The sequence below is a fragment of the Sorex araneus genome, chromosome 5, assembly GCF_027595985.1.
Source record: "Sorex araneus isolate mSorAra2 chromosome 5, mSorAra2.pri, whole genome shotgun sequence".
Classification (NCBI taxonomy): domain Eukaryota; kingdom Metazoa; phylum Chordata; class Mammalia; order Eulipotyphla; family Soricidae; genus Sorex; species Sorex araneus.
Window position 1 is genome coordinate 96244408 of NC_073306.1, and position 19042 is coordinate 96263449.

General features: G+C 59.1%; 3 protein-coding genes across 8 annotated transcripts in view; 2 read left to right on the top strand and 1 right to left on the bottom strand.

The window, feature by feature from the left end:
- The first annotated feature begins 2545 nt into the window (after positions 1–2545).
- On the top strand, positions 2546–8200 carry PPM1J (protein phosphatase, Mg2+/Mn2+ dependent 1J). 2 transcript variants are annotated; one of them, XM_004616295.2, is made up of 10 exons: positions 2546–2893; positions 4029–4143; positions 4790–5065; positions 5290–5402; positions 5634–5718; positions 6906–7024; positions 7221–7284; positions 7388–7495; positions 7586–7737; positions 7879–8200. In XM_004616295.2, exons 1-10 carry the CDS (start codon positions 2574–2576, stop codon positions 8024–8026), a joined length of 1500 nt encoding a protein of 499 aa, XP_004616352.2. In that variant the 5' UTR covers positions 2546–2573; the 3' UTR covers positions 8027–8200. The 2 variants fall into 2 exon arrangements, with proteins under 2 accessions (XP_004616352.2, XP_054995010.1); XM_055139035.1 differs by lacking the exon at positions 4790–5065.
- A 3626-nt stretch (positions 8201–11826) lies between these two features.
- Positions 11827–17062, top strand: RHOC (ras homolog family member C). 3 transcript variants are annotated; one of them, XM_004616263.2, is made up of 5 exons: positions 11828–11968; positions 14141–14304; positions 14933–15053; positions 15198–15328; positions 15990–16660. In XM_004616263.2, the coding sequence occupies exons 2-5, from the start codon at positions 14149–14151 to the stop codon at positions 16161–16163; spliced, it is 582 nt and encodes a 193-aa protein (XP_004616320.1). In that variant the 5' UTR covers positions 11828–11968; positions 14141–14148; the 3' UTR covers positions 16164–16660. The 3 variants fall into 3 exon arrangements, with proteins under 3 accessions (XP_054996466.1, XP_004616320.1, XP_054996464.1); XM_055140489.1 differs by having other exon boundaries at positions 11829–11968; positions 14061–14304; positions 15990–16664; XM_055140491.1 differs by lacking the exons at positions 14933–15053; positions 15198–15328 and having other exon boundaries at positions 11827–11968; positions 14061–14304; positions 15990–17062.
- A 40-nt stretch (positions 17063–17102) lies between these two features.
- MOV10 (Mov10 RISC complex RNA helicase) overlaps positions 17103–19042 on the bottom strand; it is a 30513-nt gene continuing 28573 nt past the window's right edge. For 2 of the 3 annotated variants that reach the window (XM_055140488.1, XM_055140487.1), the window contains exons 16-20: positions 18785–18976; positions 18573–18647; positions 17741–17866; positions 17576–17664; positions 17164–17429 (exon numbers count right to left, since the gene is read on the bottom strand). In XM_055140488.1, coding sequence (XP_054996463.1) covers positions 17168–17429; positions 17576–17664; positions 17741–17866; positions 18573–18647; positions 18785–18976 — 744 coding nt within the window. In that variant the 3' untranslated portion in view covers positions 17164–17167. Of the gene's footprint in view, positions 17430–17575; positions 17665–17740; positions 17867–18572; positions 18648–18784; positions 18977–19042 lie in introns of all 3 variants that reach the window. The other variant, XM_004616264.2, reaches the window with a different exon arrangement.

Genomic DNA, 19042 nt, shown 5'->3' on the forward strand with positions numbered 1-19042 from the left:
TAAATGCAGAGCTATGAGTAGCTCCAGAGCACAGCTGGGTGTGGCCCCCCAAAAGAAAATGTCCAACCCCCCACCCCTCAAATCATGTCTCTCTTTCACACTCATCATGTTTCAAGAGCTGAGTAGCTATGTACGATTACGGGTTACTCCAGAGGGCAGAAAAAATGGAGACCATTCCCATCATTATACAAGACTCAATTTCATTGGGCTTTTCCAGGCAGCAATTATGTATAGCAATGTTAGTCATTTGCAGTGACAGGGAAGAGGCTGGAGAGAGGGTTCAGTGGGATAAGCACCTGTAGGTGCCCTGGGCCTCATGCCAGCACTGCATGGTCCCAGAGTGCCACCTTGGAGCACCCTCTACAGCAATCCCTGGCCACCACGCTCACCATAGGGTGGGAGGGTTTAGAGATAGAGCTGGGCAACAGAGCACTTGCCTCGAATGTGTGAAGCACTGTTTGATCCCTGCACTGCCAGAAAAAAATAAAATTGAGGCAGGGGGAGAAAATAGTCTGTGCATCAGGAGACGTGCCTTTCAGGGACACAAGAACCCCGCCCAGGTGTAGAAAAGAGAGCAGGCTCCTGGGAGAACTACCAGAACTGGTAATGGTTCTTAATGAGTGATGGGTGTGAGCTGGACTTGGGACCAAATTCTGAGATCCGGTGTTTTCATCATACAAGTCTTATTTTTTTAAAGGTTTTTGGGCCACACCCTGTGATGTTCGGGAGTTACTCCTGGCCCTGTGCTGAGGAATTACTCCTAGCAAGCTTGAAAGACCATCTGGGATGCCAGGAATTGCACACGGGTCAGCTATGTGCAAGGCAAGTGCCCTTCCCATTATACTCCCTCTCTCTAGCCCCCCAGCATACAGACTTCTACTGCAATTGTACTATTCTTTACAGAGCAAGGTTTTGGATGTAAGAGATGGTCTGTGAATTTGTCCTTTAACTAGAGAACTTTGGGGTTGGAGGAATGGGGAAGAAGCAAGAACAGTCCAGCTCTGGGGCCGGAGCGATAGCACAGCGGGTAGGGCGTTTGCCTTGCACGCGGCCGACCTGGGTTCGATCCCCGGCATCCCATATGGTCCCCCAAGCACTGCCAGGAGTAATTCCTGAGTGCAAAGCCACGAGTAACCCCTGAGCATTGCTGGGTGTGACCCAAAAAGAAAAAAAAAAAAAGAACAGTCCAGCTCTAATACAGGACAACTCAGACAAGATCAAGCGTTCCTCATTGGCCAGCCAGTGAGCAGAGAATATTTTTGTTCCTCTGGAATAGTCAACTTCATCCTACCCAGCCCCCTCCCTTCACTGTGCTGGGGGGGGGCAAGGCTGATGCCTTTCTCATTGGGTTCTGGGGCAGTCTGAGGGTAAGGGTGTGAAGGTGCCAGGAATAGGAGATAAATTCCAGGAGAGAAGAGCGTGGATATTTGGGTATAACTGTGGGACTGTACCAGATCCCAAGGGAGCCACTGATATCACTGATGCCCATCTGATGGTACATGGAGGGGGGTCTCTGGCCACTTGGCTTGTGTGTGGACCTAGCATCACCCAGGGAGCAGGGGTGAGGGAGCGGGGTGACAGGAGAAGTGGTAAACCAACTGTCCCAGAAACACTGAATAATAAAAATAGCCAGGAATAATTTTTTGTCGTTGGCTTGCAAGCAGTCTCTCCTCTCTCTCTCTCTCTCTCTCTCTCTCTCTCTCTCTCTCTCTCTCTCTCTCTCTCTCTCTCTCTCTCTCTCTCTCTCTCTCTCTCTCTCCCCCATGCTGGACCCAGTATCCCATATAATTATGATCTTATGATCACCTGAACACTGCCAGTAGTAATTCCTGAGTGCAGACCCAGGAGCAACCCTGAAGCGTAGTCTGGTGTGGCCCCATCAAAAAGCAAAAAGTAAAAGAACAACTTGAAGGGTCGATGTGGGGTGTAAATGTCCCCATGGATGGAGAGTTCCTTGTAGCCCATGTTCTCAATAAATGGTGTTATTGCTGTTATCCTTTCTAACTAGTAAAGGAAGGTCTCAAAATTGGAGTCCTGGGAAACTGAAGTCGGGGTGACAGCCGCTGTCCCACATCGGGAGAGGTGATCTTCACAGGAACCCAAGATCTTACCGCCACCCCTCACCCCAGTTCAGGATGCTCTGCAGCCCCGACTGGAGGTGCTATCACACATGCGCTTGCCACCCGGGAGAAGCGGCAGCTTCCCTGAGCTCACCCGCTCCAGCACCCCCGCAGCCCGGCCACGACCCACGGAGAGCGCGGCGGCACCACCTCGCGTCATAAAGGGGGAGTTCGAGCTGATGCCTGCTCTAGAGCACGGCTGTAACCGCGTGTCCTTGTCCCGTCCGCTTCCCGCAGTGAGCGACGGTCTCCGGAGGGAGGGGCGGGAGAAGCCGGAGGCCGGCAGGGGGCAACTCCCGGGGGGGCGGAGCCGGGAAGTTTGGCCGCGGGGCATGGTGTCGGCGGAGCCAATGGCCGGGCAGCACTGTCGGGCCGGGGACGGGGTGGGGCGGGGCCGCGGCGGGGCGGGGCCGCGGCGGGGCGGGGCCGCGGCGGGGCGGGGCCGGCGGCAGCATGCTCAGCCGGGTGCGCTGCGCCGTGGCGCACCTGGTGAGCCCCGGGGGCGCCCCACCTCCTCGCCCGGAGTCCCCCGACCTGCCCCACGCCACCTCGTCGAAATCCGCCGTCCCTTCAGAAACGCCCAGGAGCCCTCCGGCACGGGCGGGGAGCGCCGCAGCCGCGACGACGGCCGAGGCTCGAGCGGGCTTCTCCCGACCGACCTTCCTGCAGCTGAGCCCGGGGGGGCTGCGACGCGCCGACGACCACGTTGACCGCGCTGTGCAAACCCCCCCGCACACCGGCCGCTGCCTGCCCTGGAGGACGGGCTACGCCGAGTGAGCGCCCCGGGGCACCCTGGATTCCCCCCACCCACCCCCGCATCCTCGCCCAGCTCGGCCCGCGGCGTCCGGGCTGCTAGGATGCACCCTCGGGGAGCAGGAGCGCCCTTCCCAGGCTCAGCCCCCCACCCTCCCGCCCATGCCCAAGTCAGCACAGCTTTTCTCGGGACTTTGCAGCGAGTTGGAGGTCCCGAGGGTGCAGGGCCCTGCCGGGGAGGCGTTGGCCAGCTCTCGGTGGCCCCCCCCGGCATCCCCCGCCCGGGAGAGGAGGGCTTTCAGGAGCCGGGAAGGGGTGGGGAGAGACGCGGTCTGAACTTCCCGACGCCAGCGCCCCAGATCCCCGTCCCTCTCGCGTCCCTTCCCCCTCCACACCCAGAAATAGCCCGCGACACCAGGCGGCGGCCGCCGGCTTTCCCGAAGCGGGGGAGGGGCCGCCCTGGGAAGCGGGGAGAGGGCAGCGCGGGGCGGGGCGGCCCTCAAGGGCCGGGGGAGGACGCGGCCCCCTGGCCGGAGCTAGCTTGCGGGCTGGGGGCTGCATCTTTAATGCATCGGCGGGAGAGCGGAGCCCGGAGCCTCGCGGGGCTGGGGGAGGAGGCCGGGGTGGCGGCGGCCGAACCCACCCCACCCCGCCCCACCCTCCTGGCCCGGTGGTGCTTTGGTCCCTGCTTAGTCCAGGTGGGCTTCCGGCCTCGGCGTCCGCTGGCTCGCGTCTGGGCGGAAGCGTTTCTCCTTGCCAGAGCCACAGAAACTTGGGCTGGCAAGGCCCGGGTGGGTGGGGATGGGAGGAGGGGTCGGGCGGCACCGGGGAACTGGTGGGGGTTTGGGTGGGATACACGGTCGTGCAGGCAGCGATGTCAAACCTCCTGTCTCCCACCCGTCCCCTTCACTGGGGATGCCCAGGTTGCCCAGTCTGGGAAACTGAGGCAAGCAGGCGGTGTCTTGGCAGGCCTCACGATGACACCAAGTGTTTGCCTTGCTTCCCTTCTCTGCTGCCCTCTGGCTTCTGTCCCAGGTGGCTGTGACCTTTTGCAGCTTGGCCAGCAGGCCAGAGGGGGTGTGTATACCGAAGGTGGGAGTTATTCCTGGGCCTGGACTGGTGTCCAGCCTGATGTGGTCACTCTGGCTTTTTCAGGGTCATCAATGCCGGCAAGAGCCGGCACAATGAAGACCAGGCTTGCTGTAAAGCGCTGCGTCTGGAAGGTCGGAGGGGTGTTCCTGGGGCATCCAGGGAGTCTAGCGGAGGTCTGGTAAGCCCCCACCCTCATCTGGCCCTTCAAGAGACCCCCAGGGATGCATGCACCTAGTTTCAGAGCTGAGGCGTGTGGAAGGCCTACCCCAGATCCACTAGCTGTCTCCCTTCTGGCATAGCACAGAATCTTCATCTGGCGTCATCTACCCTATTCTGCCATGTCAGTGTGAATGTTAAACTTGAAACAGTTATGGGGCCAGAGAGAAAGGACTGTGTGTGGGCCTTGCATACACATGGCCGACCCGGCTTCAATCCCCAGCATCCATATGGTCTGAGCCTGTCAGGAGTAATATTTCGTACCTAAGCACCACTTGCTATGGTCCAACCCCCTCCCCGCCCCCCTGCAAATGTTGCAGAGGCTCATATATTGTGGATGATTTGATAAATTACCAGCAGCAATTATTTCTGCCCTTATCTTCCTGGTTTGGCTTTCCAGACACACTTTCTTTATTTGACAAAATGAGTGAATTCTCATTTTTCTTTTAATATTTACCTCTGACCTCTCTGATATTTATATGGGTGCCCAGTCTTGTTCTCCCTTTATCACACACACACACTCTCATTCATGCACACATTCATACTCGGAGACACATTTACACAGACACACACCCCACACTCTCTCACGGCCAACTTCACCCCTCCAGGGACTCTGCTTCTACTACTGGGGCCTGTTTGACGGGCACGCCGGGGGCGGAGCAGCTGAAATGGCCTCACGGCTCCTGCACTGCCACATCCAGGAACAGCTCAGGGACCTAGTGGAGATACTGCAGACCCCGTCACCACCTCCCCTCTGCCTCTCCTCCACACCCCGTGCTCCAGGGTCCTCTGAGCCCTGCGCCCCGGTTGGTCTCCAGTGGCAGAAGGAAGTGACTCATGAGAGCCTGGTGGTGGGGGCCATTGAGAAAGCCTTCCAGCTCATGGTGAGCGCGTGGCTGAGTGTGTGACAGTGGACCAGGCTGGGGCAGGGGACAGGGGTGGCCCTCAGCACCACATCTTTGCGAGCCTGAGCAGGGGCAGGGTGAGGGGGAATCTTTCCTTCACGATGCTGTGTGACTTCACGGGACCAGTTCATTTCTGCAGCTGGAGCCCAGGGTGGCTGTGCCCAGGACTCTATCTCCCCGACTTGACCTCTCCTCCCTGGCAGGATGAGCAGATGACCCAGGAGCAGCAAGGCCACCACGTTGAAGGGGGCTGCTGTGCCCTAGTTGTGGTCTACCTAGTGGGCAAGGTGTATGTGGCGAATGCCGGTGATAGCAGGTACGGAGTCCCACTTTGAGAGAGTGAGGCAGGGGGTGTTAGAAATGAAAGAATGAAGGAGATTGATGGGATTACCCACAAAAGGAAGGGATTAGGAGAGCCTTCATGGCAGGAATGATGGAGGCTGGGGGAGGCATCCTCAGGACAGTCAGGAGGAGGGCCTGGTCATTCTGAGATTTTCCAGAAGGATGCTGAGGAGAGCCAAGCCCAAACCTATTCTTTCTCTGGCAGAGCCATCATTGTTCGGAATGGTGAGATCATTCCAATGTCCCGGGAGTTCACGCCAGAGACCGAGCGCCAGCGTGTTCAGCTGCTGGTGAGTTGAAACAAAACTCTTAACCCCCCATACACCGCCAGGAATTACCCATGCCTGCCCACAGAGCATGTGCAGCTTCCCCAGCCCGCTGCTCCCCTTCTTCCCGGGGTCTCCCTCTCACACCCTCGCAGACGGCTCCTTCCTGGAGCTCCTATGAGGCCCCTGCAGACAGCGGAGTGCTGACTGCTCCGGCGGGAAAGACAGCCGGAAGGAGCCAGCACAGCAAGGCCGGGAAGGGCAGTGTGGCTTGGTGCTGTCACACAGTGGCCCAGGGGAACTGCTCTGAGGGCAGGACCCCAGGGTCTGATCCCCTCTAAGGACAGCATGAGTGAGTCCTGACCAAAGCCCTCGGTAGTGCCTGGGGCACCACCATTGGGGCCCCAAACCCTCCCAGAAGTAGTAGTAATAATAAAACAAAAACAAAACCTAAAAATACCCTTTATTTTTTGGGGGGGTGGTGGGGGCCACCTGAGCAGTGTTCAGAGGTTACTCCTGACTCTTCACTCAGGAAATTCTCCTGGTGGTGCATGGGGGGAACATACGGGGTGCTGGGGATTGAACTTGGGTCGGCTGTGTGCAAGGTATGTGCTGTACTGTCACTGTTGGACTATCACTCTGGCCCTAAATTTGCTTTATTTTTTAAAACAAAAACAAGACCACTGGTCTTGGAGCAGGCCTGCCAGGGATTGGATCCTGCTTCCATTACTTTGCTGTCGGAAGGGCTGCGGTGATACTTGAGGGCTGGAGAGATAGTACAGGGGTGGGCACTTGCCTTGTATGCAGGGGATAGCAATTTGACCCCAGCACTGCATATGATTTACAGAGCACCTCCAGGAGTGATGCCTGAGCACAGAGCTAGAAGTAAGGCAACCCCCACCATCACCAATAAAAGAGTTTAGAATGTAGGTGAGCAGAAGAGCACTTGCCCACCTTGGTGGTGGGACCGGGGAGATAGTACACTGGGTAAGGTGCTTGCCCTCGTACTACCTAGGGTCTTCCAAGCCTCATCATGAGTGATCCCTGAGCACAGAGCCAGAATAAGCCCTGAGCATCTCTGGGTGTGGCCCCCAGACAAAACAAAACAAAAGGATATACTGTGTACTGCTAGTGGATAGCGTGGTTGACTGTAATAGATGTCCTCCTCTTCCATCTGCCTAATGCCCCTTTGCTTTCTCTGCCAACCCGAGGGCTTCTTGAAACCAGAGCTGCTGGGCACTGAGTTCACCCACCTGGAGTTCGCCCGTAGGGTACAGCCCAAGGACCTAGGCCAGAAGATGTTGTACCGGGACCAGAACATGAAGGGCTGGTAATGCTCCCCTAGAACTGGGGCTCGTTTCCATGGCAACCAGACCCGTCCCTGAACAGCAGCAAAGTGGATGCTGGAGACAGGCCGGGCTGGGCACTGGGGGGTGTGGCCCTCCGAGGGCTGCATGGAAGGAGCCTGGCTCCCAGGGGAGGGCACAGTGATGCTTGGTGATGCCTCCTCTTCTTCTCTCCCCCAGGGCCTACAAAAGGATCCAGCGGGAGGATCTCAGGTTCCCTCTGGTCTGTGGGGAGGGCAAAAAGGTAAAGGCCCTGGCGAGGCGGGAGCGGCCTGTGTCAGAGGGAGAAGCCGTGGTGCCAGAGAGCCCAGGAGAGCCGCAGCAGCACCCCCTCTTCCTCTTCTCAGGCTCGAGTGATGGGTACCATCGGGGTGACCCGGGGCTTGGGCGACCACAATCTCAGGGTCTGCAGCTCCACCCTGCCCATTAAGCCCTTCCTCTCCTGCTTCCCAGAGGTGAGCCCAGGGGACCCTTCTTTGCCACACCTACCTTCCTGGGCGGTGCCCACCCTCTCCAGGTGCTCTCTCCACCCTCCCCTGCCGCAGGTGCAAGTGTACGACTTGGCACAGTACGAGCACTGCCCTGATGATGTGCTAGTGCTGGGGACAGACGGGCTATGGGATGTCACCAGTGACTGCGAGGTGGCCGCCACTGTGGACAGGGTGCTGTCGGCCTATGAGCCCAATGACCCCAGCAGGTAGGGGATGTCTGGTGGCACGGGAATGAGCAGAGGCAGCATGGGGCAGAGGGGAGTCATGCTTGGGGACACATATGATGGCCTGTGCCTCCATCTTCCCCATGCATGTCATACATGAGTGTGCACATGTGCTCCTGGCAGGTACACGGCTCTGGCCCAAGCTCTGGTTCTAGGGGCCCGGGGCAACCCCCAGGACCGTGACTGGCGTCTCCCCAACAACAAGCTGGGTTCCGGGGATGACATCTCAGTCTTCGTCATCCCCTTGGGAGGGCCGTGCATTTACTCGTGAGGGGCTCAGCCCTGACCTTCCTGCCACCGTGCCAGCGTCTCCGTGCCTACCCTTTCCCTGGCCCAGATACTGAGTTGTTTCCCCAGCTTTCTTTGGTGGCAATGTAACTGAAGAAGGGGTGTCTGTGACACCCCAACATTACTGAACCTGAGCTACTGGCAAATAAACCAGATAGATAAAGATGTGTGTCTTTATTGACTTTGACTATGAACCAAAAAATGAGGACACGTTCTGGGAGTGATGGAAAGAATGCCAGGGTGGCTCTAAAAATCACTTCCCCTGGGATTTTTCTCGTACCCTCATTTCCTCTTGCTCTGTACACGCTCACCCACTTCCATTTACTCTTGGCTTCTACATCAGGAGCCCCAGCTCAAACCTTCCTGATCTTTCTTTGTTCCCTTCTCTGTCTTCTCCTCCCCTCCCCTCTCCCCCTAGCTTTCCCTCTTCTCTCCCCTTTTTATTTTTCTTGGGTCATTCCTGGCATTCCTGGCTTTACTCAGGGCTTCCTTCCGGTTCTGTGCTCAGGGATCAGCCCTAGCCTCTGTACTATATGTCCAGTCTACTTTCTTTTGCAGTGCGAGGGCTAGAACCCAGGGTGTGTGCGCTCCACCGCTGTACTACATCCTTCCTGACATTCAAAGCCCGGCTCCCTAGTGGTCTTCCGAACATCTTTGACATCCATAGGATTTCAGCCCGACCTGCCTCAGACTGAACTCATCACTTCCCTGTAAATCACTGGTTACTCTGGGGGTGGTTCCTCATCTCTCTGAGCACCCACTCAGCTGCTCATATTCAAATGAGCAGCAGCCTCACATGTGAGTCCAGCCCCTTCCCTGGAGGGAGACAAAAGAAATCTCAGAGTTGGGTCATTTTTGGCTTCCATTTCTGTGCATTAAGCTAATCAGGAATTTTGGGTTATGTGTTTTTAAAAAATATATATTTCCTATTTGTCACTTATCTCCACCTCCCCATGCCCTACTGCCCTTTTTTATGCAGTATGTGTGTGTGTGGGGGGGGGGTAAGTGGGAGGTTTGTTCCATATTCATGGTGCTGAGGAGCTACTTCTGGCTCTGTGTTTAGGGGTCACTCTGGGCAGTTGGGGAATGAACTGGGGTTGACCATTTGCAACATAAGTGTCTCAGTCCCTGTGCTATCTGCCTGGCTTGCTTCCGTCCTTCACAGCAACCTCCTAACCCCAATTGTAGTCCACACCCAAATATGGGCCAGCAGCCAGGACCACCTTCCAGAGAATGAACGAGTCTGTTACTCCCTTCTAAGAACATTTTGGTGGCTCCTCACTGTCACTAGACTAAAATAAGTGCACGGGTGTGGCACAGAGGCATGTTCACAGTCTGGCTTCTACTGCTGCCTTTTCGGTCCCTTTACTTCACATCTTCGCTACCCCACCTCCGAACGGTTTCTGCAACTCCAAGCCTGTAGTATCTCTAGTACACTGGAAACTGACACATGACCTTATCTGGAACCCGTCACCTGTTCTTCAGGGCTGGGCACTGCCTTCTGAATTTTAGTTTCAGATTTTGAAACACCCGACCATGCTCAGGGCTTATTCCTGGCTCTGTGCTCAGGGATTGAACCCACTGGGGCTTCAATCCCTAGTGGTACTTGGGAGGCCATATGTGGCATCAGGGATTGAACTGGGGTTGGCCTTGTGCACAGCACGGACTCTCCCTGTGCTGTCTCTCCAACCCAACCTTCTGAATTTTAAAATATTGATTTTTTGGGGTGACATCTTGTGGTGCTCAGGCGTTACTCTCTGGCTCATCACTCAGGGGCCCAGGTCTCCCCTGGTGCAGGTTAGCCCTTTGTGCTGCTCCCTGCTCCCGTCTCACCTTCTAGATTTTGTTTTCTATTGGGAATTGGCAGTTAAAACTAGGGATCAGTAGGTAGGACACTATAGCACTGTCATCCTGTTGTTCATCGATTTGCTCAAGCGGGCACCAGTAACATCTCCATTGTGAGACTTATTACTGTTTTTGGCATATCGAATATGCCACGGGTAGCTTGCCAGGCTCTGCTGTGTGGGCGGGATACTCTCAGTAGCTTGCCTAGATTAAGTCCTTGCCACTACATATGGTCCCTAGAGCCCATCAGGAATGATCCTTAAGCGCAGAGTCGGGCAAGCCCTGAGTACAGATAAGTATGCCCCAGCCCCCCAAAAAGGCAGGGGTTCTAGAGTTCTGCATATAGGCTCTGGTGCCAGACCCAATACTTAATTTCCTTCTGCTTCTCAGAAAAAAAAATAGTATCTCCAAAGGTAGTACTAAAGTAGTTCATGTAGCCAGTGGTATAATAAAGGTTCTCTTTATTAGCTCTCTTTAAGTTGCCTGGTTTCCAAATTTAGACTGCAAGTTCTTTGAAGGCAGAAATCAATGTGAATTGAGTGACACAGCTCTCAGTTCATATTCAATAAATATTTGTTGAGCCAATTAAGAGACCCACACCACTCTCAGCTGTTTCCTCATAAAACGTATGACTTGTGCTTCAGATCTTTAAAGTTGATGGGACCAGAGAGATAGTACAGGGGGTAGGGCATTTGCCTCGCACATTGCCAACCCAGGTTCGGTCCCCGACATCCTGCATGGTACCCCAAGTACCACCAGGAGTAGTGATTATTGCATGCAGAGCCAGGTGTGGCCCTAAATCCTCCTCCAAAAAACAAAAAATAAAGTCGAGGAGCTGGAGCAATAGCACAGTGGGTAGGGCATTTACCTTGCACGCGGCTGATCCGAGTTCGATTCCCAGCATCCCATATGGTCCCCCAAGCACCGCCAAGAGTAACTCCTGAGTTCATGAGCCAGTAGTAACCGCTGTGCATTGCTGGGTATGACCCAAAAGCAAAAAAAATTAAGTCGATATGACTTCTAACTTGAATTTATTCAGCAAGTATTGAAAGTCACATTCTTTGCTGGACGGTGGTCAAAGGAAGGGGGAAGAGCATAGAGGTAGCTGGAAAGGCACAGGCTAAGTTTCTGATCCTTCTGTGCAAGCTGTAAAACATTGGACAAGCTATTTAACCTCTCTGAGCCTCCATTTCCCTAGACCAAAGATCTGGAATGAGTATTTTCTTTTTTCTTTTTGTGGCACCCATGCCCCACAGCCAGCCAGGGAGTAAGATGAGAGCATCGCCGAATGTGGCTCAAAGAAAAAAAAAAGCAGCATATTTTTAATAATAGATTCTTCGAGCTGGGCCAAGGTAGAGAGGTTAAAGGATCCCTGGAGGCCCAGGTTCAATCTCCAGCATCTGCTGGGAGCAACCCCCGAGCACCGCAGGGAGTGGCCCCAAATAAATAAACACAAAACTCCTGGAGACGAGGGTGAGGGTGGGCGTCTTTCCCATCCGTCCATCCGTCCACCTTCCCAGCTCCACGTCCACGTCCACGCCGCGGTGGCGGCCTGGTCCGCCTCCCGCGGTCCCAGGTCAGGTAAGCACGGGCGGCGGGCCGGCCACGAGAGGGCAGCAGCGGCCCTTTGCTCACCCCACTCCTAGCGCCTCTCCACTTTCCAGACGTCTGTCCGCCAGGAGGGCGGGGCAGCGGCAGAGTAGCGGGGGTCCCGCCACCCCCTCTCCTACTGTTCCCGACTCCAGGGACCCGCGACGGGACAGCGGGCGGAGCCAAGGACGCCTCGTCCCGGGATCGACCCTCTGGCCCTGTCCCGGGACCGACCCTCTCGCCCTGACCCTCTGGCCCCGCCCATGCCCCTTGGCCCCGCCCCAGGGCCGCCCACCGCCCCGCCCCATCATTTGGCCCCGCCCTGGGACCGCCCCTCCGACCCCGCCCGTGCTCTTTGGCCCCGCCCCGCCCCTGTCCCCGCCCTGCCCCCGCCCTGCCCCCGCCGTGGCGCCGGAGGAGGGCGGGCGGCCCCTCTGGTCAGTCTCTGCCTTGGACACCGGCCGCTCAACTGGAGGCGGCGGAGCGGAAGGTACCCCGGGTCCGGGACGGGGGGCGGCGGGGAGGCCCGGGAACTCTCCTCGGGGGCGGGCACTGTCCCCCTTGCCGCCGGCCGGGGGGCTCGGTCCGGCGAGCTGACCGCGGCGTCCTGGCTGTGCCTGCGCCCGCCCGGCCCCGCCGCCTGCGCCTTGTGGCCAGGGGTCCCCGGAAGCTGTCCCATGGGAACCCGACCCCAGCCCCTCTTCTCCCGGCGTCAAAACCCGGGCCCGGGTGGACCTGGGCGGGGCGAGGAAATCCCCCACCCCTACCGGGTCGGGGCCGGGGGACCGCTGGAACCGGGCCGGGCGTGGCCGCCGGGACGGCCGGTGCTCGCCGAGGCTGGACGCCGCCCGGACGTGCCCGGGGCGCCTCCCGCCCAGCGCCGGACTCGGGGCTTCCGTCGCCGCCTCCCCCAGTGCCCTGCAGGGCGCGGGCCACGCGTGCTGCCCGCAGCGGTCACCGCCCCCGCCCACCGGGGCCTCCAGCCGGGCTCGTGCAGTCGCACTCCGCGCCGGGGGCTTCTCACCTGAGCGGTTTCCAGGGCTCCCCCTTCGTAAGGTTGGGCTCCACTTTGGAAGGGATCAGCCAGCAGGGTGGATGCTTCTTGCCTGCTTTGGGGGTTCAAGATGAGCCCCCCCCCCCGTTTTTGGTGGGAAGAATGTGGTTGTGTACTTTCAGCTCCTATAAATTCCCTCTGACTCACGCACTTCCCCTGGTCCCGGTGTGTGCGCGCAGGGGAAGAGGGGGCCCTGGGCTGGAGCAGCGGCGTCTGGAGCCGTGTTTGTCTCCTGAGGAGTGGAGGGGGTGGCCTGTGGGAAGTTAAGCAGCCCCGTTTGACAGGATGTGGGACGGAGGAAGCGCCAGGTCTGGAGCGAGATCGGGTTACGTCCCGGCTTCTGGGCTGCTCCCAGCCTGGAGGTGCCGGACTGCATCGAGCTCCTCCCAGCCCACTGCCAGCTCCTTCCCCCTTCCCAAAAGTCTGGCCCCATCTCTTCCTCCCAGCCCAGTCCCCGAGGCACTTCAGCCGGCCGAGGAAGTGGGGCTGGGCAGGGGTCTATGATCTGGGTGGGGATTGGGGTGGGAGACCCGACCCAGGGAACTCGGGGAAGCTGAGTCACAGGGAGGGGTGGGCGGTGCCTTGGGTGAGCTGGAGAAGGGGCTGTTCCAGGGAGTGGGTGGTGAGTCCCACTGACTTAGTCTCCGGCTCTGCTCCCTCCCTACAGTGTGGTCATTGTCCCCGCGTGAGGCTGAGTGACCCAGTGTTGCCGCCAGGCCCAGGTGGGGGGGGGATGCCCAAGGGCAGGCTGTGGGCACAGCAGGGACTGAGCTTCCTTTGTGGGACTTGGGGGGCTGGGATGTGTGGACCAGGGAAGCCTCTGCCACTGCCCTGTCTGGGTTTCCCTGTGCCACTCTCCTTCCTCCCCCACCGCCCAGCGATGTGTAGAAAGAGCATCAGGGCTTCCGGGCCCTCCCCGACTTGGCCTGCCACTGCTGCTGCCCCTTTGGTCCAAGTAGGAAGCACCTGACCTACCTGCCGTTGGGCTTCTGAAGACCAAGAAAGAATTTGTTGGTTTGTTTGGGCCACACTCAGTGGTGCTTGGGGAACACACACCAGGCCACCTGCATGCAAAGCGTGCTGGAACTCTCACCAGCCTGTAGAACTCTCACCCATGGAGATGACTTCTGGCCACATGCCCAGCATAGTACCCAGCACGTCAGGGCTCCCGAAGGTCCCTGGTACTGGCCTCTCCGTCCTGTGTGGGGCGCAGATTCCTGCTCAGGATAGCGCCTCAGCAACACCCAGCAGCATCCTGATGAACGAAGTCTGATGGTGCCGGTGGGCTCTGAAGTCAGGCTGGCGGGGTGGCTGCAGACGGACATGCCTATACTTGGGTCTGAGCTTTGCGCAGCCCTGCGGGGGGGGGGGGGGGCAGGGACCAGGGCTGGGAGAGGGCTCCTTTGGGGGGCTCTTTCCCCTCCACTTCAGCATTCTGGAACATCAGGGGGGCAGCGTGCAACTAGGAATTTCATCTGGCAGGAACATGCCTGAGCAAGCCTCCCTCTTCCTTTCCTCCTGCGGCCAGGTGCCTCATTTTCTCAGGGAGGAGGAGGGGATCAGAGAAGTTTGCTGCTTTCCTCAACGTTCCTGCTTCCCCTTTGCCAGCCCCTGTCATGGCCGCCATCCGCAAGAAACTGGTGATCGTGGGGGACGGGGCCTGCGGGAAGACCTGCCTCCTCATTGTCTTCAGCAAGGACCAGTTCCCTGAGGTCTATGTCCCCACTGTCTTCGAGAACTACATCGCAGACATAGAAGTGGATGGCAAGCAGGTGAGGCCTGGCCCCTCCCTCGCCCCTCCCCACGGGCCCCCTCAACAGGCAGCCTTCCTTCCTCACCACCCCCACTTCCTCCACCACTCTTCCTGCTGGAACCAGCGGCAGCGAAATTGCTGCAGAGGAAATCCTGGCTCCTTCCCACACGGGCTGTGTTGTCCTGGCCAGACCCTTTGCCTTTGAGCGGACCACCCTCAGAGGGTGTTTGTTTTGAAGGGGGGGATCCCAGACCAAGCCTTGGCCAGGTGTGGTGAGCCCGGACAGACACCTTGCCCCCTGGGGCACAGTCCTGAGGCCACCATAGCAGGGCCTGCCTCACACTGCCTCACCAGACCTGGCCTCGCCTCCCAGGGGGATGAAATGAAGGAGATGTGGGGCTGGAGAGCAGCTGGAAGGGCTGGGAGGCAACAGAACCAAGTGAGCCTGCCCCAAGCACCTCTGGGCGTGGCCCCCAAAGCCGCTAGGCAGCTCCACAGCAGCACCTCAGGCAGCACAAAGGTGAAGCCCCGGGTTGGCAAAATCCACTTTGCCCTGTGTTGTATGTGACCAGCTGTCCCCAGCTCACAACGGCTAGGCCCGGGCTTTTGGGACCTCTGCTGAGCCGGGCTCTCGGCCTATGCGGCAGGTGGAGCTGGCACTGTGGGACACAGCAGGACAGGAGGATTATGACCGCCTGCGGCCGCTTTCGTACCCAGACACCGATGTCATCCTCATGTGCTTCTCCATCGACAGCCCAGACAGCCTGGGTAAGGAGGGAGGGTGCCCCTTGGCCTCCTCCATGGCAGGGGCGGGGCAGGTCATCTGGCCTGGGAGAAGGATCCTGGGGAAGGCTCTGGGGCACCCCCCCCCCCGAAGCTCTGTAGTCTGAGGCAGTTGTGACATGTCTGTAGAGAACATTCCTGAGAAGTGGACCCCTGAGGTGAAGCACTTCTGCCCCAATGTGCCCATCATCCTCGTGGGAAACAAGAAGGACCTGCGGCACGATGAGCACACCAGGAGGGAGCTGGCCAAGATGAAGCAGGTGCGGCTCTTGGAGAGGCCACTCTGCCCCAGCGGGGGCGTCCCTAAGGACGGGGATCCCCCAGGCCCCTTCCCTGTCTCTGCCCATTCCGTCCCAGCCCTGGTGGCTGGCAGAGGGAGCGGCTCATTGGGGCAAGCTCAGTGGCGAGCCCTTAGCAGAGGGGCTGCGGGTAAGGGGCGGACTAGCCAGGGAGATGTGACAGCTGAGGCTGAGGGAAAGCAGAGCAGGTAAGGCGCTTGGCCAACTGGGTTCTGTCTCCAGCACCCCACATGGTCCCCAGCTCCACCAGGAGTGATCCCCGAGTACAGAGCCAGGAGCAAGCCCTGAGCACAGCCAGATGTGGTCCCAAGCCCTCCCCCAACCCCCACAACAAAATAAACAAATGAAAGGAATGCACTGTCCAGCCAGAAAAAACTTGACAAACTTTTAAAGTGGCAACAGAGTCAGGTCGGCATCAGAAAACTCCTGGCAGCTACTGCAGGTGATTCAGAAGGAACAGAGGGAGCTGGGCGGCCAGCCGGGAGGCGCTGGGTGTTTGTTCCGGTAAAGCAGTGTGTTCTGGGGTGCAGGATGCTGGGGCAAGTCTGAAACGGAAGCTGTGCTAGTGGCTGGGATGGGTACTCCAGACTGTCAGCTCTGACCTACACCTTCTGCTTCCCAGGAGCCTGTTCGATCTGAGGAAGGCCGCGACATGGCAAATCGGATCAGTGCCTTTGGATACCTCGAGTGCTCAGCCAAGACCAAGGATGGGGTGCGGGAGGTGTTCGAGATGGCCACACGGGCTGGCCTCCAGGTCCGCAAGAACAAGCGTCGGAGGGGCTGCCCTATTCTCTGAGGGCCCCAGACCCCCCACTTCTCACTAGCCCTCTGTTCACGGGGATGTAGGAAGGCCCCGTAACCCCAGCCTCACTGTCTTGGGGCTCCATGCCCAAGGCACCCTTTTCCAGTTCCCTCTGCCAGGGACTGTATGGCATTTGGCCAGCTCCCCGGCCCCCTCGGGCAGGCAGTGGGGGGTCCTTACTCTGCCCTGGCCACAGGTGGGCACCTTCATCCCTTTGGCCTTCTGGAGGATCACCACACACCAGCACTTTATATGTTTCCAGCTCCCAGCAGTGGGTGGGGTGGGGGACACAACGGTGGAATGGAGCCCACCCCCCCACCCCTGTCCCCCTGGCGTTGGACAGGGGCCTGGCCTGGCCTCTGGCTGTCCTTCACGGGAGGCTGAATAAAGGCTGCCAGGCTCCAACATGTGTGGCACTTGCTGTCTGTCCGGGCCCTGTCTGGGCTGCGAGCCTGGAGTCCGTCACCTCATTTCCAAGTGGCTGGCAGTGTGTGTGGGGGGGGGCAAGCGTGGGGAGGCAGGACTGAGGCAGACAGGGTGGAGACTGGGCCAGGATGAGGTCACACCTGGCACAGGGCCTGGGGGGGGCGGGTGAGGGGAGTGGTCTGGAGCTAGGCTAAACTTTGAAGCCTGTGGGTGGCTGCCCCGCTGCCTCCCAGTGGCCTGGGAGCTTCTGGGCTGAATAGGACTGAGCCCCACGCCCCTCCCAGGACCAGCTGGGCAGGAGGGGGGGGGGGGACCAGGCTGAGAAGACAGGGAGACTTTGGCAGAGATAAGACTTTGTTTTCAGGTTTTCTTCCTCTTCCCCCTTTGTTAGCAGCAGCTTGTCCGAGTCACCCCTCAGGGCGGGGCAGGAATGGCTCTGGCTGTAAACGCCTTCCCCAGCCTCTGGGTCATTCCCCGGGAGGGGGTGCTGGGCGGGTGGGTGGGCTGGGGTGCTGGTGCAGGGTAGGGCACTTAAGGCTTGGCTGGCATGAGAAGGTGGGTGGGCACTGTCCTCAGAGCTCATTTCTCCACTCGGGCTCCACCTGCGCAGACAGGCCATCTTCCCCCTCCCGCTCTCGGGGCCCTGGAGAGAAAGAGGGTGAGTTCCACGACGCTCGGCTGGCCTCGGCCACTCCTCCACACCCCACTGTACCTGAGGTAGAGGCGCTGAGCTTGCTCAGGTCTTCAAGTAAGTTCTGTCCCTGCTGCAGGTCCAGCTTGGCAGGGAAGGGGCACCCAGTATACCCCCCATTTTCTTTACAGAACTCCAGGAATCTGTAGGGTACAGGGATAGTCACACCCAGCTGCAGAGGCCCCCACCACAGGCTGGGGCTCTGGGCCCTGTATGTGGGCACTGCTCATGGGCGAGGGGGCACTGAGAGCAGCAGGAGGGCCGGTGCGGGGGGTGGGGGGGCGCTCACACTTTCCAGTCGTGGTCGTGGCCCAGGAGGAGCGGGTTGCCCACCACGATGAGCAGAGCCTTAGCCCGGGTCACAGCCACATTGAACCTCTGGAAGGAAGAAGTGGCGGGGTCACAGGCGGGGCGGCTGGAAGGATGTGTTCCCGCCACCAGCCAGCCCGCAGACCTTGGGGTTCTTTAGGAAACCCAGGTTAAAGTCCAGGTCCAGTTGCACAAAGTTCTGGCTGCTGCGCACGGTGGAGATGAGGATGACGCTGCGCTCCTGGCCCTGGAACTCTTCCACGGAGCCCACCTGCGGAGAGAGGCAGGGCCTGAGGCCAGGGTCCCAGGACCCCTGACAGGCAGAGGGCTGCGCCCTGGAGAGCTCAGAGCGCAGGGCAGCATACTGTCCTTGCAACGCTCCTGAGGATGGGCACTGGGGTCTTGTTAGCGGAGTCCCACTCTGGGCCAGACCCAGACCCGCAGAGAGGGAACTGGCCAGAGGGGCCTCTAGCTGGAAGCCCGCAGCGATCACCTGGGGCGCTGTAAGAAATACCTGGGCCCTGACTCTTTCCCCCAGATAACCACGCCAACAGTTTGGGCGGGGCGCTGGCACTGGTGCAAGGCAAAGCTCTCCATAAGATTCTTATCTGCAGCCTAGCTGCGGGCTGGGTAGGAGCGGGGAGGGCAGAGGTGCGGTCACATGACGAGGCAGGCAGCCCTGGAGCTTGGACTTTATCCCCAGGACACAGTACACAGAGCAACCCAATCCCACAGATTGTATGGGGTAATGGCTAAACACTCAGGCTTCCGGTCCCTAGGAGGGGGGCCTGGTGGGCAAAATGAGGAATCTAAGGCAGGGAGAGAAGACGAAGGAATGGGAGTTGACGGTGGAATGGGCTGGGCAGGGCACCTGCATGTGGGAGACCCCAGTTCATTGCCACGGGGTGTGACCCTCAAGCATAGAGCCGGGTGCTCTCTGAGCACCACCAGGTAAAGGAAAGAGGGAGGAGGGTCACCTTCAGCTCCTTGATGTCATCCATGCCTCGCAGCTCCTTGTCCAGCTTAGTGATGCAGTACCGGATTTTCTCCACCTGGAAGGTGGGCGCAGGGACCTTCTGTCATGCCCCCTCCCCAGTGCATGGAGGAGCCAGGTGGGAGGGAGGGCAGTGACCTCGGAGCCTGGAGCTCCTCAAGGCCCCCCCACCCTCGAGGGGAACCAAGGGCTGACCTGCTTCCGGTAAGGGGAAATGATGCCCACATTTCGCGGGCTCAGGCGAGCCTTGCCCTTCTTGGAGGAAGGGGCCAGGAGCTGCTTCACGTAGGAAATCACCGTGGACGCCTCTTCAGGGTTGAAGAAGGACGGACTGTTGCCCTCACGCTCGTCCTTGCCCATGACGCCGTGGAAGATGATGGGGAAGCCCTGGCCGTCAGGGGAGGGGGGCAGGGGCCCTCAGCAGTGCTGCCCCTCCAGCCCTCCCCCACCTCA

What these genes read in the sequence shown, in the direction of transcription:
- PPM1J (XM_004616295.2), top strand. Translation starts at nt 2,574, where the DNA reads ATGCTCAGCCGGGTGCGCTGCGCCGTGGCGCACCTGGTGAGCCCCGGG. An exon ending in GACCAGAACATGAAGGGCTG is followed by an intron (nt 7,025 to 7,220) that starts GTAATGCTCCCC and finishes TCTCTCCCCCAG; the next exon opens with GGCCTACAAAAGGATCCAGC. An exon ending in TCCTCTCCTGCTTCCCAGAG is followed by an intron (nt 7,496 to 7,585) that starts GTGAGCCCAGGG and finishes CCCCTGCCGCAG; the next exon opens with GTGCAAGTGTACGACTTGGC.
- RHOC (XM_004616263.2), top strand. Translation starts at nt 14,149, where the DNA reads ATGGCCGCCATCCGCAAGAAACTGGTGATCGTGGGGGACGGGGCCTGC. An exon ending in CGACAGCCCAGACAGCCTGG is followed by an intron (nt 15,054 to 15,197) that starts GTAAGGAGGGAG and finishes ACATGTCTGTAG; the next exon opens with AGAACATTCCTGAGAAGTGG. An exon ending in AGCTGGCCAAGATGAAGCAG is followed by an intron (nt 15,329 to 15,989) that starts GTGCGGCTCTTG and finishes TCTGCTTCCCAG; the next exon opens with GAGCCTGTTCGATCTGAGGA.